The sequence below is a fragment of the Ceratotherium simum genome, chromosome 28, assembly GCF_057802395.1.
Source record: "Ceratotherium simum simum isolate JZ-2026a chromosome 28, ASM5780239v1, whole genome shotgun sequence".
NCBI classification, from domain to species: domain Eukaryota; kingdom Metazoa; phylum Chordata; class Mammalia; order Perissodactyla; family Rhinocerotidae; genus Ceratotherium; species Ceratotherium simum.
In genome coordinates, this window is record NC_141927.1 from 3092260 (window position 1) to 3119966 (window position 27707).

Sequence of the window (27707 nt, forward strand, 5' to 3'; positions counted from 1 at the left end):
GTAAATTAATTATAAATACTGATGATTCCTTCTTAACTTCCTTATTCAAAGGATTTCATGCCTTAAATTAAAAAGATCCGTTTACAAATTGGGTAAGGTAAACTTTCACGTTTGAAAGATATGTAAGAGAAGAAAATAATTCCCGGAACAACAAATTGGTGTATGCAATGCCTTTTTTTCTAGAACGTTAATGATAAAATATCAAAGTCAGTTCATGATTCAAAAGTTGTATATTTTTTATTACTTCAACTCATCCTTTATTAATTTCTTTTCTCTTTTCTTATTAAAATGTTAATGAAGTATTAGATTCACCTGTGAAGAGTGAATTCATCACTTGGGTTGCATTTAGGAGAACACAGTGCTCACTCTAATTCTCGGGAAAAAAATCACAAGAGAACATGTAAGAAATAGGAAAATGTGAAATCCTCCTAAAACAAAATATACCCTCTTATGTCAAGTCATATCATGATCACAGATGATTCCTAGGATTTTTCACAATCAAAACCAGTGTAATGGCTGTTATATTACTCAAATCAAGCATTCAGAAATTCAAAGTTAAGAACTAATAGTTAGGGCCGGCCCCGTGGCTCAGTGGTTAAGTGTGCACGCTCTGCTACTGGTGGCCTGGGTTCGGATCCCAGGCGCGCACCAACGCACCACTTCTCCGACCATGCTGAGGCCGCGTCCCACATACAGCAACTAGAAGGATGTGCAACTATGACATACAACTATCTACTGGGGCTTTGGGGAAAAAAAGGAGGAGGATTGGCAATAGATGTTAGCTCAGAGCCAGTCTTCCTCACCAAAAAGAGGAGGATTAGCACAGATGTTAGCTCAGGGCTGATCTTCCTCACAAAAAAAAAAAAAAAGAATTAATAGTTAATTTGATTTAGTTCAGTGGAAAAGTGACAGCATTGATTTTCATGGAGAATATTGAATTTTAAATTCCGTTACTGAAATATACCTTAGTTTTGTCCCAACAGATCAAGAATTATCAAATTAATCACTTATATTAACTAAGGACACAAACTGTTGTAAATGAGTTACCATAAAATAATATTTTTGCATTATATACATGCTTTAAGTTCTTTCTCTTGCTCTTCACAGTGGAATCCTTCTTACGTAGGGTTTGAAAGTGGCAATAGTTGGTGCCATGTTAGTGTAATTCACTCCTTAGACATTAATGTAATTACATTAAAAGAAAGAACGGTGAATTTCGGAGAGGATGGATGTCACACAGGAGAAACAGAGCACGGTGGAACAGAATATGTACCTCCTCTCCACGTCATCCCATTTTATCTTTGCTAAGTTACAAAGTTACAGTACCATGAATCTGTGATATCTGTTTAATAAACGTGACTGAGTTTGCTAGGATGCCGTTTGAGAATAAGGCCAAAAATCACTAGTTTATGAAGGTTGTATCCATTCACTTGCCTCAGAAAGAGGTTTCTGGCTTTGACCTCTCACTTTCTTTCAGCTTCTTCCTGTTTTTAGAGAAGAAGCTGTGTGGGCCAGATTCTTTCATTCTTCCGTGAGTGCAATAGCATCACAACATGGGGGCGGTAAAAGGATCAGACGCCGGGATGACAGCTCTCGGGGTGGGGCAGAGGTTTTAAAAAATAAATTTTGTAGAGAGTCAAAAACAACTACAACGACAGAGGAAAGTTAATGGGAGAAGAAAAGGGATTTTAAGAAGCATTGCTAAGGACCATATGTTCTCTTGTTGTTCATCAAGAACTGTAATTAAAGAATTTGTTTTGAAACTACTCTTTGTTTCATATATTGTGGTTTCTGACACAGTCTTCCGACTAGGACATGGAGAACTTACTCTAAAAAGCTCGCTTTTTGTTGGTTTACTTATTGTTATAAAAACCTTACCGTAACAACTTAGAACTATCAATTGAAATAAAACACCACTTTCTCTTGAAATGTTTGCACAATTTTCCGCAACTTTTAATGATTTTCTTTTATGTGTGTAACTTTCGATTGGAATACTTCAAATTTACTTCTGTATATTACAAAATTACCATACATTCCTCCCATCCCCATATGTAAGCCCATTTTCAATATGACTCTGCTTTTCTTCCCATAGAGAGTGGAGTATATTTCTTCAACCCTTATCTTGCCCATTAGATTGGCATTGGCAAATGGCACTTTAGCAAATGTAATGCAAGCAGAAGTTTGAAAAGTATGTCATCTCTTGCTGCTAGGAACCTCCCACCATGACTAGCCTACTGAAGGAACAGAAACCTGGTGTGGAGAGGCCACCGCCTTCCCAACCATCCAGCTGAGGCCCATACATCTGCATGAGGCAGTTCTGGACCCCTGCCCCAGCCAAGCTCACCCAGGTCAGAACTGCCCAGGCAACCCACCAAGTCAGAAGCAGATAAATAATTGTCTTAAGCAACTAAGTTTAGGAGGGTAGTTTCTTACACAGCACAAGCTAACTGATACACTTACTTTCTTTTTATCTTTATTATAGGTGGCTTAACACAAGCCCTCAAAGGAATGCCCAAGCGAGCATGTAAGCCAATGAAAAATGTATCCCCACCTTACATTTTCTTCTTTAACTCAGAAACTTCAATCTAATCATGGATAATAGATGTACTTCTATCTCTACTACAAGGATAGAAGAAATTCTCTGTTGTCAAATCCCTAAAACACAAACAAAGCGGTACCTGATGGTCTTTCCTGGGTCCGCCTCTATGATCCACGTGCAGTGGAGGTTGTTGTCGTAGGGGGCTGGGTAACCAGGAGACAAGATACGCCCTGAAGTGGCAGCGTGGATCTGACCACCACACTCCGCTGCAAGAGGGACAGAGACACGAGGAAGTTACTCCAGGCATCACAGGTATTTGTTTAGCTAATTTAAAAAAGAAAACCATTATGCCTGCATTATACACAGGAAAAAATCACAATTGTCTATCTGTCTCCACCATTTCTTGTCTTTACTTGTTCCCAAGCATTATTCTGATGGAAAGTCATTATCCTCTATGTAATTAAAGTCAAGGGTATAAATCAATGAAACTCTCGTGCTATATTTCTAACAGCAATTTTGTGCATACAGTCTCAATAAAATAGTGCTAGGAAATCTGCCTTTCATACCTGAAAAAAATAACACACAAATCTTAGGAATACATAAAAATCCTCACTGGAGAGAGCATGGTAAAAATCCTGTCCTCTTCCAGAAGAATTCAGCCGGAGTGCCATGGAGCTCATGCTCTCAGGCATGAATGCTTTTGCACAGCAATGGAAGCCACTTCCCAACTCACCTACGCAGGAAGGCAACGACTTGTCCCACACTCTCCGGTCGCCACTCAGACAGGTCAGTGTGTTGCTGCCGTGCATGGCATACCCTGGGTTACAGCTGTACAGAACCACGGTGTCGGTGAAGTGGCCTTCGTCTCGGATCCTGTAGCCATAGTTGGGGATTCCTGGGTCCTCACATTTTACCAGGTCAAAACCTAAGAGAAGGGAGGGGAAAGAATGAGGAGAAGCAACGGTAGAATGTGTGATAGAGTTAAAATAACAACGAAATAGGCTAGGCTGTCAAATGTCCCTTGAAGTGTAGAAAAAAAAATGAAGATTGTGAATTTAAAAAGGGGAAAATGAATGTGGCTCTTGGTCAGGTCTATTTGTTAACCATTTATTGCTTCTTGAGTTTTGATCACTTTATTTGTTCCTATCTATTTATATAATTATAAGGAGAATCTTTTGTCCAAAGAGCTCCAAACTGTCATCTTCTTCTTCAAAGAAGAATTGTCTTATTCAAAGGGGAAGTCAGAATAAGAGAAAGGGTCCCCACTGCATATGGTTTCAGGGCTAGAGCCAATATTTGACTCCCCTAGTCTGACCGTATCTCCAGCCAGCACGTTGTATTCTCCAGTAAGCCTCAAAGCCTCCTCTGATTAAACTGCAACCCTTTCCTGCCTCCACATTCCCTCTTGTCATGGCCAGGCACCTTCCAGAAGGAGAGGCCAGCCATCAGTGCCACCAGGCTGCTTTCAGGGTCTTGACGGCCAGTGTTCACCTGAGTCCATCATCAAGAGCCACCCGCCTTCACGCCACCTTCCCCTAAAACTCCAAGATCGTAAGCTTCATGGGACATTACAAAGTTGTTCCTGCTCACAGAAGACGGGGGCTTATGAATTACCACCTGCCACCCTCCTGGGGCACTTGGTTAGGAGGCTCCTGAGCCACTTCATGTACAATAGAAACTCCAGAAATGAATCATTATAATGACTTTGTCAAACCAAGCTCTCAAGCTCAAATGAAGATTTAGCTTCTGCAGGACTGACAGTTGTATATTGCTTTTATGGGAGGTGATATTTTAAGGCCATCTGTAAAGAAAGTCCTACACTAACATATTTCTCTCTTCACATCCTTATGCAAATTTTGACCATTTTTAAAAGTACGACTGGAAACTGGAAGCACCACCTGAGTTGTTTACATCTCTTTCCACCTGACTTTGACCTCCTCCTTTTCTCAAAATAAATAATGAATGTCTGAGTTTACTTAAGTCTGCCTGTCAAACTTGTACTTTGAGATGGCTTCCATTGAGGAAAACATATCCCTAAATTCACAGTATCGTGGAACCCTGATGATCTCTACATAATCCAGATGGCGTTCTGCAACTTTGTGCAGGGAGAGAAGAGAGTGCACATTTGATCATTTATACTCAGTTACGAAGAAAACTTTCCTTCTTTAAAATTTCTTTCTCTAGAGTGTCAGTTTTTATCAACTGTGACTTACAATGACTCTGATCTATTTAAAAAATGTAAGTAATTTTAATTCAAGATGCCCAGAAGGAAAGAGCATAAGAGTATATCAATTCTAGTGCATAACAAAAGGATATTTTATTTATTTTTATTTTATTTTTTTTTTTTAAAGATTTTATTTATTTTATTTTTTCCCCCCAAAGCCCCAGTGGATAGTTGTGTGTCGTAGCTGCACATCCTTCTAGTTGCTGTATGTGGGACTCGGCCTCAGGATGAACGGAGAAGTGGTGCCTCGATGCGCACCCGGGATCCGAACCCGGGCCGCCAGCATCGCAGCGCGCGCACTTAACCACCAAGCCACAGGGCCGGCCCAAAAGGATATTTTAAATTGCCACCAAGGGGAAGTAGGAATTGAGAGAAAGGGTCCCAATTACATATGGTTTCGGGGCTCGAGCCAATATTTGACTCCCCTAGTCTGACCACACAGTGCCAAGACCACGGGGGAGAAAGTCAGAATGTAGCTATTGAATGAACTCATGTGTGACGAACAACCATGGTCACTTGTGTGTCACAAAACGTCTTACAGATTTTTGAGTCTTAGCTTCTCCTTTTACAGAACGAAAAAGAAAGTGAAGTCTTTGTTGTTATTGTTTTCCTTGGTTTTGGGGTAGGAAGGGAGAGCATCTGAGCAGCGGTGCCCAGGGTCACAGGAATGGGAGACACAGCCACCGACCTGGCGCAGAACGACCAGCGAGGGGCGATGGTTCTCACTGGCCACACTTGGAATAGGGCTCCTCTAATAATAATAAACAATGATTCAAAATGTTTCAGTATTCTGAATTCAAATTAGGTATCTGAGTATCAAATGTCCATGGAACATAAAATTGGGAATATGCAGTAGACAAGCAAAATGTAGGTATAAAAATTATAAACAAAAGAGTCAAACATCCATCCCCATGGTTTGGACCATTGTAACTGGATCCTGGTAAACTAAACGTCTATAGGAGAGGTGATGACCTCAAATGCTAAGGGGGCCATGTGTGCCCATCAATGAAGGGTGAGGCCCGTGCATGACAGCGGTCAAGGCGACAGTGACGACCTGCTGTCCCACTGAAATTCACACCCTGTGTGACCTCAGCTTCTGATTGTTCAACAAGCACCAGAAATCTGGATTTTTTAAGTTTATAAAAATGCTTGTTGAATGAATAAATATTCTGAAAGTGAAGATTTTTAAATATAAAAGTGGAGATTAGATTGTTAGATTTCGATGTAAATAACATTAAAAGAATTAGATGATTTATCAGTGTTTAGCGGAGGATTTAATGGGACTCAGAATGGGAAAAAGTTGGCCTATCCCATCTAATGCTTTTAAACTAAGCTACGAAACACACACACCTGCTGAGGATGGTGAAGGCCTGGACAAAGAAATGGTCAAGCCAACTTGTCCAAGACCTTTCACTCTGACAATAAATTATGTCCTGGTTACACAGAAGACTTTTGTCATAAAAGACTTTCCTCGCTGGAGACTGATGTCTGTGTTGATAAAGTAATGGCATTGGTTTTCCTGTGTCACTCATGCACTGTCTCATTAACTTATAGTCAGCTCCACAGAGAGCTCATAGATACTAACGCTTAGATGTTATTCAGAATAGCCCTCTGTGTTCAGAGAGCGTGGCTTTTAAAGTCTTCAATAAAATCAGTTACCAGAGTTCTAAAATCCAAAAATCCACATATTAAAATTAGCTTGAAGAAATATTTTCCTCTGCCCCCAAATTTGCATTAAAACCTTTTTGGAGAAAGGTAGGAAGAAGCATTAAAAAACAAGCAAGCACAAAAATAGAGATGTACCAATAAGTATGTCTACTAAACTTTGTTTGGGTTGAATTTTTTAGAAATATCTGAATAATTGCTTTTTATATCACTCAATCTCAAAAGTTGTCTTGTTTTAACCGAATCTTGTCATGCAGACAAGTTAAGTCACATTATTTATGATAGACTAGCTACTCTTTCCACTACAGCTGCCCTTTTTTTCTTATGATGCCTTCTACTATTTTTTCAAAAGGTCGCTTAAGTCCTTGATGGCATCACGAAATTTATTAGTATTTTGTAAAAAGTCCTACACTTGACTCCTAAGTGCCTGAGGCCTACCCAATGTCATCATGTGAAATGGATGCCTCTTCCCTGTCAGAGAGCTGAAAAGTATTTGGATGTTCCAGAATTCAGTTTTCTAATTTTCAATCCACTGGAGAGAGAGTTGTTTGCTCAAACCTCCTCACACGATTTAATAATTCATGCACAGTTACAGGTGGAATCAGAGACATCTAAACCCAGAAGAAGCACTGAAAGTAGCATTGATCAACATCTTGAAAGGACCAGAGAAACATCTCTAGAAACCCAAAATTTCTCTTCCAATTTGACTCTTGGACTCAGTCTCTCCACGTGTACCAGAAATGCAGGGGTCCCTGCTGCTTATCTCTGCACAAACAGAATGACACCCATTGCATTTGAGCTTTGCTCACTGTGTTAAGGAGGAATGTTATCATTGTCTCCTAAAAATTTCACCACGGCTTTTAAGCATTGGTAAAATAAGTTGAATTGATGAATAATAGCATAATTCTGAAATGGCCATACAAAATTCTATGATGTTGATTCTATGTCCATTTCAGGAATGGATTTTCCTACAGTTTATTAAAAATATCTCAAAAACTATTTTCTTAAGATTTTATGTTTAGATCTACAAAGATATTCCTCCAAAGAAGAGGTATTTCCATTTTATTTTGAATTGAAAGACTTTAGAATGATCAGTCTCAAGATTGCTAAAGAATAATGACTTTAAAAATATAGAGAAGCAACCCTTTTCTATCTTGAAGCCACTTGCCTGCAAGTAATCAGTGTACACATACTGATTCTGTATTTTCTTTATGCCATAGAACCTTTAAAAAGATTAAATCAAGTTACTTCTGTCAAAATGTTATCTATTAAGAGTTGAAATTATTGCTTGAATCTGTTCAGTAATTCCATTTCTTTCTGTTTTCCAGTGATTTCTGCTTAAGTCATATAAGCAGCAAAGATGCTCTGAACAAAATGTTCTGGTTATAACAAGCTGCAAACATCAGGCTGATGAAAATTACTATTACAAAACATAATTACCCAGACCTAATATCTTTAAGGATTAAATCCTTTACCTCTTCAACGTCTAACAAAATATTGGTGCTATAAGAGACTTCCATTTAACTCTCAAGTATTTGGACTAGTTCTTATCCTCCAGATGAGTCACTAGAGTGTAAGAGAACCTGCTCTGGATTTCATCCATTGTACGCATCCAGGGAGAACCACGAGGAACGAGTCACGTGAGCTCCTCAACCTCCATCTAAGCAACTCGTGAGAAGGTACCTTCATACCCCGGTGAGCTCTGAGAACATAATTGTCATTGACAAATCTGATATCTTCTCCTACGAACAACTGAAAAAACTTCAAATGTTTATGGAAACCTATTGTCTCATAACTTTACCTAAGACTTATTTTGATTTGGATAACATATTTTTTGGTAAAAATCTCCTTAGTAATCTAAGAACAGTTGCCATGTGCAAAACAAAAACACCACAAGAAAACAGACAGTGCTTTCACATTCGCGTTTCTATAAAAAGGAGAGCTATACTGAACACTTCAACATTCTTCGTCAACTTTCTTTATTTGCAGTTATCTGGACAGGAAGGTGGTTGAAGAGGAGATCGCTGCTTAAACTTATTTGTGTGGTTAACTTGAGAAAGAAGGTTCATTAACAGTGGATTTCATGAAATGTTATTTGATTGTGTTTTTAAACACAACTCTCATTATTCAAGAGTGAAATTCTGGGTGAAGTGTGTGTTTTATTTTTAAATTATTATCTCTAATATATGTTGTATTTTAGCTACAGCTGTTATTGGTTTCAAATTGATTTTTTTTGTCAGCTACCTTTTTTTCATTTAATCCATTTCTTTTCCCCATATGTTAAGTTTTATTACTGCTGCTATTTTTTTTTGTGATTATGTAAGCAGCCCCCACGGAAAGATACTCTGAATTTCTCAAAAACAGCGTGAGGCAACAGGATGGTGATAATATTTAAACAGAAAAGTGAACTTCTAAGTTCCAGAATGAAACATCAAAAACCCTGTAAAAGTCCAGCATAAAAATCAGATAACCAAGGAAATTATGTATTTTTCTGGAACCATCTTGGGTTTCATCAAATAAGTCACTAAGATATCATAAAGCAAGGTAAGCCCAGATAAGGATTCCAGGAATCAATCTTGAAATATTTTATGAACTAAATATTTACTATATAAATCCAAAGCAAATCTCTATTGTCGAATATACTCTGTCCTTGCACAGAGCTACTCTGAGATTCAAATTTTTAATATCAGTTCTGAGACATCTCATGAAAGAATTCGGATTAGTCACCTTCTAATTGATCTTTAATGTCACACACTTATTTGTCCATGTTAAGAATATTTGAAGCTGAGTGTTGGGGAACTAGGAGCAAGATCAGGATCAGGCATGCACACGAAGGTGTGGAAATGGGTGGACTGAAGGCATTTTACTCTGATCAGTTTTTAAACACATCCAATTGGTGAATATTGTTCTAACTCACACAGTGTGGTAAGAACTTATGATAAGCGTATTGTCTAAGTTTTCAAAACATATTTATTATCACTTCTGAGGCAGGGACTTTGTTAGGTACTGTGAATAGAACTAAATGAAATGGGACCCCTATCTTCCATTGTCTAGTTAATTACACAGGTGAGAAAATAAATATTTTTAAAACAATGTTACTGCAATAAACAAAAATTTAAAACAAAAACAAAAACAAACAAAAAAGTTCTATTTTGCAATTTGTTTTCTATAAGTTTTATATTTTTTGTTTTTTCAGTTCCTCTGTTACTGCTTTCTTTTGATTAAATAGACATCTTCTAGAGTACTATTTAAAAAAAAAAAATCTGATAAGTGCTACAGTAGAGTTCCTGTGAAGATTGAGAAGGACAAAAGAAAGCAGGAGAGGAGGAGAACAGCTCTGTAGAAGATACAAAATTTGAGTTGGTCTAGAAGGGTGGTAGGCATTTGGTCATTATAAAACCAGAGGTAGAACATTCCAGATAAAGTCTACAAATGCATGGGAGTTTGGAAGAATATGGGGTCCTGGGAGGGCAGAACAATTTCAAATAGCATTTGCACTTGCTGGAGCTTTGTTTTAAACATGTGGTTGTTGGAGTGGGGATGGAATTGAAAGGAGAATAGGAGTGGTTATGGGCAAGATTGGAAAGGACCAGCCTGCAGCCCCAGGGCATTGAGACAGACTCAGTATGTAGTGCAGTTAGAGAGAAACAAAGGTGTTTGCACAAGCAGCTGACACAAATATATTTGCATTTCAGAGAGACAACCACTAGCAAAATGCCATATGGATTGGAGTGAGGAAAAAAAGCAGAAAAATTGAAAAGGTATTTATTTAGTGCAGAAAGGTTGGCTGTAGCAGTGGGGTATGGGATAGTGGATGAGGTAAGATTGTGTGTGTATGAAGCACACAAACAGTTTATCACACAAATGGAGCTTGAAAGATGAGTGGAGGCAGCAGAGAGACGGTCTGTGATGAGGAGAGAAGACAGAGAAGGAACAGAGCTCGTGTGAGAGGAGTGGGAGAAAGAAGAGAAGCATCAGCAACTCATCAAACTAGTGTCACCTCATTGGAGATCCAGTGTATTAACCCAGGAAAACCAGAAAGGCCCGTATCGACAACTGCTATGAAATAGTTAAAACTAAACATGTTTTGAACACTTTTGGGGCAAGGAACAAGAAAATATCAGGCCTTACAGAGCTTCCTGTCCCATAGAGAAGTCAGACATCATAACAAATGGCAACCGATGGTACTGAGTACCCAAGCAATAGAAATACGGCTATGTACAATATGGGTCAACCGCAACACAATCATAACGGATGCACGTTTCTGTTCTCTGGTGTTCTGGGTCTCCATTTTCTATTAGCTTTTTTATTTCTTCCCAATTATTACCGTGTTTTGTTATATTCACTTCTTTTTATATTGTTGGTAAATAGTAGGATGAACACAGAATGCTCTTTTTAAAGAGGAACTTCCATAAATTTTTATAAGGATAGCTTCTTCTATCATATAGAATGAGCCTACAGTTATCTGGTTAACATTAATGTTTGTCTAGCAATAGTACTCTATAGGTTCAGATTATCCATGTCTTTTATACATTTTAGTTTTAAGCAAAAATGTTGACGTAAAAAACTGCTACTCTAATTTTAAATGTAAGCTGTTAATATTATTTTCCTAAAATGTATTTCTAATTATGATTTCTACCTAATGATGAAGTTAATAATTTATATATTTAGCTTAGTTTACTAATATTTCATTTTTACTGATAAAATATATTGAGAGGGAAATTTTCTAATATAACGTTTTCCCTTTCGACCTAATATATTAATGGGCATTAAAGTGAAAAACAAAGAGATGATTTAGATAATCTAGTTGAGAATACACATCTGGAATATCTTCCTCTCATAACTAGAGCATTAATTCATTAATTTAATCACTTAGTTAACATGTATTTGTAAAGTGCCTACTGTGCCTCAGATATTTTGTTAGATGCTGAAAATATAAAATTAATCTCAGTCCTGGCCCACTAGGAGCTCACAATCTGTATAGGAACAAAAAAACGTACAACAGTTAACATCTCACATCTTAAAGGGACATCCATTCATTAACTCAACACGCTCTTATTAAGCACTTAATATATAGTACATTTCACATGATGCCATATCGCGTTTCAACGTATAGGCATAGCTTTGCCCTTTAGAGCTCAGAGTTTAATTGGAAGTGTGATACCACATCCACATGTGCTTAAGAGAACAGAACGGATGAACACGATCGTTTTAGGGGGCGATGGGAAGAGTTCACCCAGCTGGAGTCTTATTTACGTCCTTCCGCGGGGTTTCTGTGAGAGCAGGACGCTAGTACAGGGCAATCCACTTACAGGCAGCCACGCAGTACCAAATACGGCTGCTTCCAAACGAGCCACCTGGGCCTTCCAAGGGGCACACGGGTGACTGCAGACAACACGTCGCGCTTGCTTGTGGACGCTTCCTTCAGTTTTACACAGAAAAACAAACGAACATGCATATGTATATACATTCACCTGAAGGGATATCCAGAAATACGACGACATGAGTTCAGACAACCACATGTCACATTTAACTACATAGAATGTAGTTTGACTATTTTCAGAATGTATTGCAAGACAGAGTGGTAGTTTTTATTTTTCTTATATGCAGCGTGATTTATGAAGTAACTTCTTCTCCCAAAAGCTCTGTTTGTTTGTCTAAGAATAATATATCTAAACAAATAAAACTCAACATGCTTTTATTTTAAACTCTGACTACTCACTAATTGCTTAAAATAGGTTGACTATTCCAAGCATCTGATTAAATATTGTGGATTCTTCAAAATTGAGCCATAGGACTTTGCTGTCCTGAAAAATCTCTATGGCCAAATACGAAGTTAAGAAGAACTGACAACCCTTTACGATACGTTCTTATATAATTTGATATAATTAAATTAAAACAGGGTAGAAATTAAAACTAGATTGAACACAGATTTTGATAGCTTGAGAAACTAAATATCAATACAAAGCCAATATCTAGACAAAGTGGCAAGTAAAAGACTTCTAAGTTGTACCTATCACAAATACCATAATTGAAATATATCTCAATTATACTGTAATACAATGGCACACTTTTTAAATACCAAGACACGTTTTCTACAATGATTTTTTTAAAGAAACTTGAGTATTCCTACCACATCGAATTATACAATTATTTTTAATGGTAGAAAAATTTTCAGATTTTTTTTTTTTTTTTTTGCCATATTGCATAAGAAAAACTAGATCCATTAAATGAAAATGGTGGGGAAAATGGGAGGAGGGAAATTAGGAACACAACAATGAGTTATTTTTAAAATATCATTTATTAGCGGTATAGGTTTCTCAGCATATAATTTTAATTTCTATCTTCTAAAACTCAATGATTTTTTTGCATTTATTTGTTTTTATATGGGAATATCCAGAATGACAATATATTAAAATTTTATTTTATTTTATTTTATTTTTACTTTAATAGAGAAATATAGGCTATGACTAATTTATTGTTTTTACCCGTGGATCTCAGTGCCTATTATTTTCTTAGGAACTAAATGGGCGCTGACTTCAGATGTGTATTTCCACAAAGATGGTCATGAATGTGATGCGGTGGTAAGTCATCTTACAGAACACACACTCTGTGCCGTGAATGCACGGGGTGGCTTTGTCTGTGCTATCTCCTTTAATCCTGAAAATAATCTTAGAAAATAGATAATTAGGATCCTAAGCAAGACAGACTGGAGAGTTTTGTCACAGTCTAAATAAATGGTGGCAGCCAGAGAAAGTCAGGCTCCTCTTAGGAGCACGCAAGCCAAGCAGCTTAATACACACAGAATGTTCAGGCTTTGGTTCAAGGAGTCAGAAGGCAAACTGTGAACAAGCCAAGGCTAGAGGAAGCGAGGAAGTGAGCTGAATGAGAAACAGGCCTTGAAAGGAGATGATTCCTGGTACAGAGTGAGTTGCCTTTGAAGTGGCCCCTCTCCCTCCCACAATGTGATCTTGAGAGGGACTTCTTCCTCTGGACTCCTTCAGCCACTCTTACTGGGAACAGCAATATGGCAACTGATGAAGATACATTCTGACAAACTATACAAGAGATAGTACTGTGTGTCTCCTCATATGCTAAGGAAGATTCACTTGATTTTGCCAAAAAAATGTAATAAGTAATGAATGAAAGTCATTTTGAAAAATCCCATGGGGGACTCAATTCTTCTTTGCTCATAAAATAACTGTTACATGTTCTTTTCCCCAAAAAGGTTTTCCACCTTGGAGGAAGAAACATGTCAAGTTTACCCACAACCCAATGGACCTCACACTAATCCTCAAGAGGTTATCCCAGCTGCACCAGTGACAGAGTTTGAGTCTCTGAGCCCTGCGCTTCCTCTCTTCAGTTTGTGTTTCTACTCCTGGCCAAAAAAGAAAAAAAAAAACAACTTCAGAAGAAAGGCAAAGGAGCTCACACTGGACAATGTCTAAAGACCTGAGAGGAAGAATCAGAAAGATTGGCAAATGAAAGAGTCTCACTAAGAGAGAGGCTGAGAACATCATCATCAGATGGCCAGGGGGCCCGGAATACTTCTGAAATAATGTACTGGACTAACCCATCTTCAAATTCACTTCTCTTTGCCTGGCTCCTCTTCAGTTTCCAATGTCAAATGTGAATGGTAATGCTTCTTTCTTCCTGCCCCCATACTGTACAAGTTTTAAAAAGAAAAAGTAAAAGATTTATGAAAATACACTGAGCTCTTCATAAGTGAACTCTGTATAAATATAAGGGATTACCTACAATACTTGGATTTATTGCTGCTGTTATTATTCATATGTTGTTACTTTTATTATTCTACACCAAATAAATACAAAGAAATTGTCACACCATATGCCAGAATGCACCAACACAAGCAATGCAGTGAGGTCATCAATTCCTAGGAAGTGACAGCCACCACCAGCCACCGCTGGCATATCACAGCACTAGGAGGTAAGAATACCGTTCCTCGTTTTCCATATCTCATTCTTTCAAAGAATTTCCTCATGAGTGACTGCCATCCATCAGCCTAATTGTGACTCGTAAGTGCCAGCCCATCTTTACTCGGCTTGCCTCCGAGACATTCATAATGCAAGCCGCCTGACTTCAGAACTACGGTGCAATCCCAAGTGGCTGCACTGAGACATAATGCTTGCTCACTGGGAACTCTACACATGTGGTCTGACATTTCCTATGTGCTAAACATCATGAAGATTTCAGCAGCAATACCCAAAGGCAGAACAAAGCAAAATATGTAGCCAAACAATTCCGTGAAGAAAACCAAGGCCATGAATTCACTCTCTTCCAAAATGGCACCACTGTTGTATCTCCCAGCTCCTCTCAAAGGCGCCCACGCTTCCAACATCTTGAGATGATCCTTGACTCCCTTCTTTCTATTGTTCCCATGAAACCACTCACCGCCATCTTACAAAACCTCCCTTACACGCTCTCTCAAAAGCCCCCACTCCTTTTCTGACTTTCAGTTGCTTAGTCCTCGCCCGCCTCACCTATGCCAAGACTGCTACCCTTGACTACTGAGAGATGTCCCGGCAGGATGACCTACCAGAACCAAGCGAAGGCTCACTCTTGTCACAATCCTGTCACCACTCCTGCCTCCCGTATCCAGGCTAACTGCTTCATTGTGCGTCAGTATTGCTCATATCCTCCAAATAGCGCCCGTTCCATTAGGCGCTATCCAATAGTCCAGCCCATTCTGGCCGAGGCTTCCCCAGCCATTCCCCCTGAGTGCTCCCTGACTTTCTGATGAATCTCACCCTAGAACATGTAATGACTGGTGTGATGCGTGTTTTTTATTCTTTCATGTTTTCCCATGCGTATAGTTATGACTCCATCTATAAACTCACCTCCCTGAAGACATGAGCAGGATAGTGAATACTCTACTTATTGTATCACCTAAGTAAATTGGGCAGTTAAAATAGAAACAGTGAAATATATTATGTTACTATGTCTCATTGGTGCTTATTTTAATTTCAATTTGTTAATAAGTGCCTTTGATTCAACTAAACTGTTAAGCTTCTAATGATTCCTGTGTTATTAAAATCATGAAAATAAATGAATACCTATCAAATTCTACTACTTTCTGATTTTTACAAAATTTGGGAGGATTTAAAAATAGTATTCAATCAGAAATACGCAGTTAGTAAAATTTCAGAAGGGATTCAACAATAGTATTTAACAAATCTAGAATGGAAGCTACATGGTTTCATATTTCTCCATAAACTAATTTTCCAAAAAAAGGGAATCCCGTTGGCTATCATTACATATCTATGTGAAAATATTTAACAACATATGTATATAATAAAATGGATATTCCATAGATTATTTTCCATGAAATTATTATTATTATATGAAATTCAATATAGAAATCTTCAGCATTAGGAATAAAAAATAGTGTTATTTGAGTCACAGTGAATTTAGTTTGATGATGATAAATTAAATGACATCAAATATTTCAAGCAGTTTTTGGTAGACAGAAATCAGAATAACAGAGTCTGAGCAGAAGCATAAAATTTTCCTTCACTTCTTTTTTTTTTTTTGTGAGGAAGACCAGCCCTGAGCTAACATCCATGCCAATCTTCCTCTTTTTGGGCTGAGGAAGACCGGCCCTGAGCTAACAACTATTACCAATCCTCCTCCCTTTTCTTCCGCAAAGCCCCAGAAGATAGTTGCACGTCATAGTTGCATATCCTTCTAGTTGCTGTATGTGGGATGCCGCCTCAGCGTGACCGGAGAAGCGGTGCGTCAGTGCACGCCCGGCGTTCCGAACCCCGGCCGCCAGGATCCGAGCGCGCACTTAACTGTTACACCACGGGCCGGCCCCTAAACATTCAAATTAATAAAGAAATAAAATACATGAATGAGCAGTTTCTTAGCATTTCTTTCAATTTATTGTATTGTGCAAGAGGACAGTTAAGTAATTTCTTCTTCCATACAGGCCCATTTCACACAGGTCTTATTTCATACTGAAGTGCATGACAACCTCTACAAGTTTCCAGAAGAGACAGCCATTCCATGTGGATATAGGCTACTTTTGGAATTTTATTATTTTGGTTCCTCAACTGATGTGTACTGACCAAGAGGTATAATGCATCAGGGTCCAGCAAACTATCCAAAGCTGCAGAGAATCCTCTGGACAACTGACCTCCAGGTATGGTTGCGTCAGAGTCAGACTTCACGACCATGGAGCCTGCAGGCAACAGGGCCAAGTTATCCACCCACCTGCAGACTACACCTACCACCTCCTAACCCAAAACCTGGAACTCTACCATGGAGGCATTTTTCCTGGTCAGTCTGCTTGCCATTTGACAAAGGCAATATATTTCTGATTAACGTAATGACAAAGGTCTGTCTTAGGAAATGCTAAGATTCCCTCTTAAGTCCCGCTAACTGTTTTATTGATAGAGCTTGACAGCATTGAAATCTCCCTCATCAGTTAGAACTCAACTCTCAGAATCGTAGTTCATTCCTTTCTTCATCTCATTTACAATCCAATTCATCACTGAGTCCTGTAAATTAAGAGGTTTTTTAAAATCTGTCATTTATATTTTTACCTCTATTACCTTGTTCTTATTGTCATTATTTCAGAATTAGATTATACAACATCCAATGAGCAAATTCTAACTTCATTCTCATCTACAATCTATGCTACATATAGGAGCAAGATTAAAAACCTAACATCAGTACCAAGTGATGTCAAAACCCCAATATCCAAAAAGAGAATCTTCCTCTCTTCCACTAGAAATCTACCCCTCCTCACTTTCCCAAGTCCAGTGGCGTTGCCCTCTCCTCCTCTTGCACTCCACACCCAGGCCCTCACTTACCCAACTGTTCATGGAATAAAAAGGTAAATCATCAGAAAATTTGAAATCATCAGAAAATTTTTACACCCTTTCAACCATTAAAATATCCTTTGATTTTTTCCAATTTCACAGAATTTCAGAACTAAAAGTATCCAAAACCAACTACATATTTACAGAAGAAAAAAGTGGTCTGTGATATGACAGACAAACAGCTGGCTGGTGACAGAGCTCGGACACGTACTCCAGGAGTCCAGAGACTGAGGAAGGCGGACTTCCGTCCCCTCACATTTCACTATTGAGTTAAAATACTCGACAGCGAGTGTTCCTTCTCGGCGTTTGAATGGTGTTAAATGTAACACTCCAGAGTCTTTGCAAATCTCAAGCTGAATATTCCCAATGGCCGTAATATTTTTTTCAAATCTCTTTGTCTAATTGCTTAGTGTTGGAATTTAACAGATGTAATTATCTTCATACCAGTGTTTTCTGAAATGTTTACTTTGTTAAAAAAAAAAACTCATTTGATGATACTGTAGAGACTTGAATAGCTTTCAAATGTCAAAATTCATAGAGTGGAGAAAAATAATAACTTTGAATCTGAATAGATTTCATGCCTTTTTATTTTTAAAGCATCATTAAGAATGCTATAATTCATGCAAGAAATATGAACATCAGAAATGAAATGACCTGTGATCCATTATCCAGCATTTCCTGTCTGACAAGGCATATAAGGTCTCTGTGATTCTTATCTTCCCATGAATGACCCTTTGTAAAAACAACGTATCTATGACTTTGACTAATACAATAATTGTTGCTTTTTATTTCCCCTAAGAAACAATGGAAAAAAATTCTGTCATCACTCTTCCCATAAAACATTAGATTTTATAGCATTTGGTGATATCACCTGCCAGCCTTCACTTTATCTCATACTCCAGTCATATGCTTTTAGCTTAATCCTCATATAAATTATTTATGTCACCCTTGTCTAGGTCCTTTTGTCTTTCTCAAAGTACTGGTGGCCAACAATATATTTAATTCTGAAAGTTGAAAATAAATAGCAGTGTGTATCGACTATCAAAATGTCACAAAATATAAAGAATAACTAATTTCAAAATAAAAAAATAATTCACAAAACTAAACCTCATGGAAATTATGCACAACTCTGTAGAAGCTAATTGTAGAGTGACCTGCACACAATGACTTCTACGGGATTTGGAGGACAGTGATGTGGGTCAGCAGGGTGACCTAAAATCCTAGCTATGCAATTCTCATACTGCCACAGAAGTGAAGCATGTCACGGTTTCATTGGAATTTTTTAAAACACTGTGAACTCATATTTTAGTCTTTTGATGCTATACATATCAGTAAGGGTGCAAGATGATAAAACATGCCATTAGAAGGCGAGAGACCTGGATTACACACCCGTCTCTACTGCTCATTTGCTTTTGACATTGAGTAAATCAATTAAGCATCACCTCGTGTCATTTTCCTTTCTTAAAATGGTTATAATAATACTTTGCCCTTTCCTCCCTCTGAGAACTGGATGGAGATTTATGTCCTGTTTCTAAGACAGCCTCACCTTGGGGCAGCCTGAGATAGGATGTGCTTCAGTTTCAGAGAGCAGCCATTCCACAAGACTTTTTCCAAGTCTCCTTTCTTAAAAAAGTTACCAGGTTTGGCCTAAGTATTTTCTTAATGATGTTTTACAATAATTAAGCATGTATTTTGGTGTTTATCCAAAAGCGTACACATAAAAACAAAACTTTCTAATGCAAACCACGAATTGTAGGCTCGGATTGGGGACTGGGGACTGGTTTTTTATCTGGCATTCCGAGAGATGTGCTCAAGTTTCCTCTTTATAAAAGGTTCATCTTGTTTTACAATAAATACAGAGTTCTTTCGAGGGACTTTCCAGCTTCCTGCCTCTGTCACATCTGAATTCCCTGGCCTGCCTTTTCCATTGTGGTATTTCCACTGAAAGTCATTCTACTTTGAAGAATGTGTTATATATAACATGATTCTATAGGCTTTACTTTATTGTAGAAGCAGAGTAAAAATGCAATTTGCAGAATTCTTACAAGAAGGGGTAAGCTTATAAAAAATGTATGGCTATGTCACGATGTATTGATAGGAGAGGTTTTCAACAACACAATCTCATAGCGTATGCTCACGTGCCTGTCGCTTCATTGACGTTACAGCTTTCTCTCTTTATAATACCGTCCTTTTGATAGCACAATACATTGAGTATACAATTTAATTTTTCACTTAATAGATACATCCTTTCTAAATATCAGTTTGAAGCCTATTAGAAATTAGTTTTTTTTTTCCTCACAGCTGAGAGAAACCACGTTGTACTTGATAAGAATTCATGGAAGAATTGTTTCGATGGTAACCCCCAAACTGAAAGGAATGTAACTTTGAAACAATCAAGTTAGCAGTACACAACTCATTTTTCTGGGAATAGACCTAAATAGATGAGCGCAAAAGAGATAGCTTTTAGATAAGAACAAAAAGCAACTGTGTCAGATTTAAATGTTTAGAGGTATTTTATTAATTTTTCTTTTAACCAAATCGTAAAACAAGTAAATTTTGTGGTTTTGACCCCTAGCTCCATGTCCTCTTTTCTCTGTGCCTCTGCCTTTGTCCCCTCTATGAGCCAGGCATCCTGCTGTTGTTCTTCTATGGAAATTAACCTGGACCCAGACCCATTAACTGGGTCACCTTAGCTCAGGAGATTACTAATATCTTAACTAGTTCTAGCTCCGATACATCTTCTCTCCATAATTGGGTACTCCAGAGCCAATTCAGATCCCAGTTTCTAGAAATTATCCTCATCTTATATAGGAGATATATCTGTCCACTTCCTGAGACTCCAAATGAAGTCATCCTTGATGCTAGTTTAGGCCTATCATTGTGACTCAAAGCCAAAATTCAAGCCACTTAATTTCCTTCAACCTGGGTCCCCTCCCTGGACCCCACTTCAATTAAATTGATCTCTTTCTTCTGTGTCTGAGTCTCTGATTTGATAGTCTGCCTGTGACCTAAGTTCCAATAAACATAGGCTCTGGGTTGTCAACAACGTTTTACCAGGACCTCCCCAAATTGTCCACCGCAGGGGCTGGATCTGTCACTGAACCTTGCCTAGCTTTCTGTTGACATACGTTGCTTGACACACTTCTGCTTCATCCTCTGAAGATCTTACACGCGGAATCGCTGGTAGGAGTCGTCCACCTACTGGAGTTTCTGGGCCCCAGAACATTGGATACCCAATGCCAAATACTTGCCCAGAATACCTTACGGAATTCTATCTGTCCCTTCAAATACCATGTGCCAACTGTTACGTGATTCTTCCCCCTACCACTTGTAGCAAAATCCATTCCTGTCTTTTTCGGCCCACAGCAAGGATCAGTTTAGACCCTCGTCTCTCCAGTCGACATATCCTCGCATAGTGAGCCAGGTGTCTGAGGGTCCCGAAAACATACTATCATATGCATAGTCACATTAGAGCTGAGTAATGCTACACGCAAAAACATCTACATGGGATGAAGTTCATGTAAAATCAACAAGACAGCAATGAAAACTAAAGATAAAACTTTGGCATATCTAATCCAGGTTATCAATAAAGAATATGAAAAAAAACCCAACAACTTGAATTAAACTGTAGACTTAGATGTATATGGCATCTTTTGAATAAAAGTTATCAAACTTTAGAAATATCCCTAAAGAGTTTTAAGATCATTATATTACTCTTTCAAAATAAAATAGCTGATATCTTATTTATCATAGCTTGCTTGGGCTCATAATTTGCCTGCATTTCACCGCATAGGCAAGAGAGATGAGAAGGAACGTAAAATCTGGCAAAAAACTGGGGCTGAAAAAAAATTCACCTAAATATAGAGGCCACTTCTGTTGGCATGGGGGTGGACGATTATGGAGTTGAGGGAGAAACAAAATGTCAGTGTTCAAGAGGGCATTAAAGCGGGCTTTTCCCCAGGCGATTATCAGTAACAGAGGAAGTTTGACTAAGTAGGAGGTCCTTGATGGCAAAAATGAACTCTGTGAGGGAGACTTCAAGCAAGCACCGTGAGTGACGCGGGACAAGCAGAACAGTTACAGCAGGTTCGGGCATCTCTCAGTTGCAGGGTGACAAGATCCAGCCCTGCAGGAGAAGGAAATGAGCCGGAGAGTGGCCAGGGCCCCGCCAAGTGGGCTGGGCGTTGGAGAAGCACTCTGCTGCGGCGGGAATCGTATATGATACACATGGAAACTGATGCAGAGCGCTGTCATGCACAGAATTTAGGAGAGGGTTTGGGGGTGCACATGGTGAGCAGGTGCATAAGAGGGTGGAGGAAAGACAGGGTATTACTCTCTCTGCGGGACCACTGGGTAATGGTCATGTGGGAGCAAAAGTAATTCAAGAACTCTGCCAAAAAATGACTTCCTTAAAATGACTTCCTTAAATGGTCATTTCTAAGATTCAACACTGGTAACAACTTCCTTCAACCCTCTTGTTTTACGTTAGAATAAGACTTGCTCAGTGCGTCTTCCCTCTGGTCTGAGAGAAGGAAAGGTATGTCCTAAGGACTTGCTTGAGGCTCATCACCCACCTTCAAGGCAAGGCACTCACTTTCAGAGAGTCTGTCCACGAGAGGTCTCAATTAGGGTAGGGAATTACAGAGCAGGGACCCTGAAAGATGGACCAAAGCCACAGGTGCCTGTTTTGGAAAGATCTGGGTACTGAAAAAACAGAAACTGTGTCTATGACAACACAGAGAGTGACTCTGCAAGGTGTTTTATCTGCAGACAAGAGATGCATAACTATGAACTGAAACATTCCCTGAAAATGTAAAAGTACACCTAAACAATCAAATCATATGTTTCCTTTTCTTAAAAGTCTATTTTATGTCTGCAACTGTGTGTGTGTATGTGTGTGCATGTATATGCACACACTAACTTCATTTTTAAAAATGGAATTATCTGAAAGGGAAATAAGATAACAACATTCCTAAATAAGATAATGTGAGGGACAGACTCTAATGTGACCCCAGTACCCCCACTTCCTGGTGTTGATACCCCATATCATCTTTCCCTCCTTGAGGGTGACTTACTTCTTGGCCATGGAATAAGCAGAGGGGAGAGAACGGTGTGGCTGTAACGAAGGTGCCAAATCAGAAGATGTTCAGTTGGTCTAAATGGAGATGATGCTGGGTGAGCCTGACTTCATCAGAGGGAAGCTCTCAAAGGAAGGACTGGGCACTCCATGTGGGAGGGGCTCTCTGCTGGCCTTGAAGGAGCAAGCAGCCGGGATGGGAACTGCCCCGGGAGCCCCAGGAGCTGTGGGCCTCAGTCCTGCCACCACGAGGAGCTGAGTTCCTACAGCATCGTGAGCCTGAAAGTGGACCTCAGGCTTCAGCGGAGACCGTGGTCCCCACCAACACCTTGATTATGTCCCCAAGACACCCCAGGAGGACCCAGCTGGGCCACGCCCGGACTCCCGACCCACAGAAACCATGAGTATTGAATGTGTGCTGTTCTTGGATGTTAAGTTTGTGGAAATTTGTTACATGGCAATAGAAAACAAATACACAAAATAACTACCTATTATTTTAAAGCAACTTTATAAAATTACCAACTAGTTAACTATGGAAAAAACAATTGTTACTATTCACATTTTTCCCAGCAGTTTTCTCTGCTGAATTGATGGCCTTTTTTTTTTTTTTTTTTGGCAAGGAAGATCTTCCCTGAGCTAACATTTGTTGCCAACCTTCCTCTTTTCTCTCTTGAGGAAGATTGTCCCTGAGCTAACATCTGTGCCAATCTTCCTCTATTTTGTATGTGTGTCACCACCACAGCATGGCTGACAAGTGATGTAGGTCCACGCCTGGGATCTGAACACACAAATCAGGGCCCTGGATGCGGAGCATGCAGAACTTGAACCACTATGCCTCAGGGCAGGCCCCCTGGATTAATGGCTATTTAAGAACAAATTCTTGCTCCATAAACCTTTACTTATAAATTACACCTTGAAACTCTATCACATAAGGAGACACCAAAGCAGAGAATGTCATGAATGCTATTCTTTGAATAATGTGGCTGATTTTACTTTAATAAAGCAATGCTTACACACGTTACAACCAAGATTGTTTGGAAAATCTGTGAATGTCTTTGTTATTTATAAAATTAGATTCTAGAAATTGTACTTGAGAACTGCCACTTACCTTGCATAGAATTTCCAAAATCTAGTCGTCAAAAAAAGAAAGGACTCTGTTATAAAATGGACACATCACTGTGCACTTAAATCCCATTCATAGCTAAGGAGGTAATGGTATCAGAAGAATTCCTATGAGCAATAGGCGGATCTCGCTACACACGCACAGAAGTAATTGTGGGAGGTGACAGAGGTGTTAACTAACCTTATCGTGGTGATCGGTTTGCAATATATACGTGTATCAGATTATCTCATTGTACATCTTAAACTTACACAATGCTACATATCAATTATGTCTCAATACAGCTGGACAAAAATAAATAGGCACAGTGACTCCTGACATAACAGGGTGGAGAAGGGTGGGAGGGGGGACAGGCAAAGAAAATTACATCAACCTCTTCAGAATGTCAACCAATCCTATAAAGAATTAGCTCTTGTTATCAATCCAGGATTTCAAGGACTTCACGTTATAGCTTCTGACTTCTCCTATTCTTCACCTTCAGTTTGTCTTAGGTAATTGATTGCTCACGGTGAGTGTGTATACTTCATGCCTGCAATATTTCTGACTCATTTTAAAGCTGGAAGGTGACAATGCTTGGTATTTCATTATTGGCCTTGAGAGTATATTCACACTGGAGTTGTTCTCTCATTTATAAGAGTGTGTTTAATGTTGCTGTCATTTTAATTCTATCAGCATATTAATAAAATCACGATGACAGCTACATAAGCCCCTGGCTCTGGGCTCTAATTTTCTCTTCCACAGAATACGTTGTAGTTTGTTCAGAATCTGTCATCAATCCCAAAACACCCCACTTCCGCCTCTCAGACTTCAGCAAACAAAATGAATAAGGGGCTACAATCAGAGATGCTGCGAATGGACGGGCCATTTTGTAGAAATGGGCAACCAGCTATGGGCCCATTCTTTTGTTTCAGATCACAGGTGGGGGGACTTCGAGGTTTCTCTCTAGGGTTCTTAAGCAAATAATTCAGGGTGGAAGGGCAGGGGGGGTGAAATTTTAGGGGCCTGAAGAACAGAAATTAAGCAGCCATGAAAGATTTGGCCATGGGGCAGGATGGGAAGACCCGTGAATGTCCCTATTTCTCTATCTCCAAATTAAACACAGTCATCCTCAAATTATGTAGAGTCGGAGGCTGGGCCTGTCTCCCAGTTCTAGGCTTTGTGGTTTATTCATTCTCAGTGGTATCTAGTGCAGTTGGGTAGAAGGTGCTCTGAAGGCACTGACTTTCCAGAGTAAGGACTTTTTTTTCCCCTTTTTAAAAGAATTGGTACAAAGAGGCCATATGGAGTGGCAGTAGCTCTGTCCTGCAGATCTGGCTGTTCACCTCCAGCCTCTTACCATTTCTTTGAAATGGCTTTTGTACTCACCTGGCCTTCTTTGTCTATTCCCTTAAGCTTCTTTTTCTTCAACCTCTTAGAGATGTGTCTGACTGTGGGTACTCACTCTATGGTCTCTACTCTAAGAGTCTGAAACAAAAAAATGAGGCTTGAAACAGCCAGGGGGATGGCCCGCCCCAGGAAAGCTAGTAGGCTGCAACTCACAAGGGAGGCTTTATAGGATCAGATGCTGGTTCTGTCAGCGTACCCCAAATACATTCATCGCATGGAGGGCTCATGCAACTTAAATATAATGCCAGAATATCAGATTCTTAATTTAAAATAATGAATGGAGTCAGTCCATGTACTAGAATCCCTACGTCAACACAAATAAATCACTCTCTTTCTATTGGGAGAGCCACACTGACACCACAATCACAATGAGAATATTGCCTGGTAACCATGGAATCAGAGCAAGTGAATTTAATTAAATAAAGCCAATAAACTTAAAGGGAAGTCAGTCTAATTAATTCACCCCCATGATAACACTGGTTTTCCCAGTGGGATTGGATTTCAGTATCTACTTGCTTAGTTTCTTTGCCAGATACATCTTGGGTGGTCCCTGAAAAGCTTTCATTTTTAAGGTCTCTCTATCTGTTCTTCCCTGACTACTGACTACCCCACACCACCCTCCCAAGACATTCCTTCTTTTTTATTTTTATAAGGTATATATCATACTCATTCTGACTATTCCATTTAAGAGTAACAATGACTAAGTATTTCTGCTCTGTCCCATTATATGTTATTGTAAAAGTCAGCAAGTAGACTTTCTCCTTTATTCTCAAGTCACTTGTGGGTGGCTGATGGCACAGAAACAACCATTTGGAATCACTGTAATCATCTAAGAACTGGCATTTATACTATTGTCCGTTTACCATTCTTTAAATCCCAGACTTCCATGTCATTTCATTCCTCAAATACTATTAATGACTCTGCCTTAACGTTAACCAATACTGCTGCCTAGCTTTTAAAGTCTTCCATAATCAGGCTGCCACAGCTAATTTTGTTTTTCCTTTTCTCCTCATTGTGCGTCCCCCATTCTATTCAGACTTTCATATTCATCAGCTCATGAGCTCAAAGATCATATTCAACTTTCCATATCTTTATTCAGGTCTGTCTCTTTCCATGCAAATTCTAGGTCAACTCGGTTAACTATCATTTATTAAGTGGCTATGTAAGTGATACAAAGTTGATCAAGTTAGGATTCCTCCTCTTGAGAACTTCATATCTTATTGGTGAAAACAGAAGATGTAGAGACAAATGTAAGAAGTTTTGAGGACAGAGAAGAAGGAGCAGGCCATTCTGCTTCAGAAAGTTGGACAGCAGGGCAGCCTTCATATAGGAATTGGCAGTTGGATTTAATCTTGAGGAATAAGGCAAAGGGCATCTAGAAGTAAGGAAAGAAAATTCTAGAGGCATCTATGATTATTCTAGCTTTCGATGATCTCTCATTGAAATTGAAAAATTTTCCTCTGGAAAATGTTATTTGCTACAATTATATATATGTAATTCTAAATCTTAGGGTACGAGACACGCATATTACCATCAAGGAGCTATAGTTTATTTGGGGGTAAAGAACAAACTCATGTGAAGATGAAATATATTAGGGGTCAAATATAACACTATATGAAGGGTCAGATTCAACAAAAGATGATCTGTGTTAAGGGTCACACATATCAATGTAAATTAGGGCCATGAACTCACTCCTACAACCCCACTTACAGATCCATCCCACAGTTGAGAATATCTTATAGAGTCACAGTTCTATTGACTAATGTTTCACAAGTGCTAAATTTGACTATCCTAAGCCATTTATTTGCAGACAGGAGCCATGGCTTTTGCCTTCTCTGTTTCAACACAGTGCTAAACATTCAGAACATAGGTAATACACCCACAATCACTGATTAATCAAAAAGAAGACCCACCGAGACAGCCCTGTCTAAACGACACTTCTTTTACTATACCCCCAGGTAGCAAGAATTTTTTTGTTGAATTGTGACCAAGTGTTTGTTTGTTTCTCCCTATTTAAATAACTAAGAGTGTACAATCCAGGAAGCTCGTTTCATTTCCAAATTCTCCCATACATCCTGTGGTAAACTGTTTCTGAATGACAATTCTGGGAACATTCTTGTGGAACTCTAAAAATGTCAACATATTTTAAAAGAATTCTGAATTCAATATAGGATTTTTTTTTTAATTTTCACAACTCCTTTTCTGCAAAAATATTTGCTGAAATACTTAGAAAACATAGTAATCCATTGTCTATATGATTTTTCCTGATATTTGAAGAGCTTTACAATCACTGGGAGAAAGCAAAACAGAAATGTTTAAGTTAAACAAGGTAAAACTCTTATTGTTCTGAGACAGCTCTGTGGAATCTTAGTGCCCCATGGAATACAGCTTGAATAACAATGATCCCACCTAAGCTTTCTATATTACAGATGAGACATCTGGGCAAGGTGCAGAGGGGAATAAGAAAATGAACACCTGTTGCCCCTGATCTCAAAGAGCTTATGGGTTATGCTTTCTTTTGACATAATTATAGAATCAGAAGACTATCATCTGTTAGGAAAATAGACACATCTGTAATAAAAAGCAGTGTTTTGTCATGGCGGTAAACTTTTTCAGTTGTGTGTTGCCCTTAACTACTACTTAGAAACCAGTTGTTGCTTAATAAATGCCATCTAATATATCTATTCCAACTTGTGTCAAAGATGCCTGGCTTTTCTTCCTTGCCGATGCCTTTACATATATAAATATCAGTCAATATACGTGGTTCTCGTCAAAGTGGGATCATCTAAAATATCTGAAAATAAGTTCATTTACAGTTCCAGGCTTCACTTAGAACACCTGGATTTGGGTCT

General features: G+C 38.8%; 1 protein-coding gene across 1 annotated transcript in view; it reads right to left on the reverse strand.

Annotated features, from left to right (window-relative positions):
- CSMD1 (CUB and Sushi multiple domains 1) overlaps positions 1-27707 on the reverse strand; it is a gene marked incomplete at its 5' end in the record, with an annotated part of 1589548 nt that overhangs the window by 300160 nt on the left and 1261681 nt on the right. Inside the window, 2 exons of the mRNA XM_087418289.1 lie at positions 2679-2805; positions 3273-3464. Of these exons, the coding sequence (XP_087274415.1) occupies positions 2679-2805; positions 3273-3464 (319 nt within the window). The remainder of the gene's footprint in view (positions 1-2678; positions 2806-3272; positions 3465-27707) is intronic.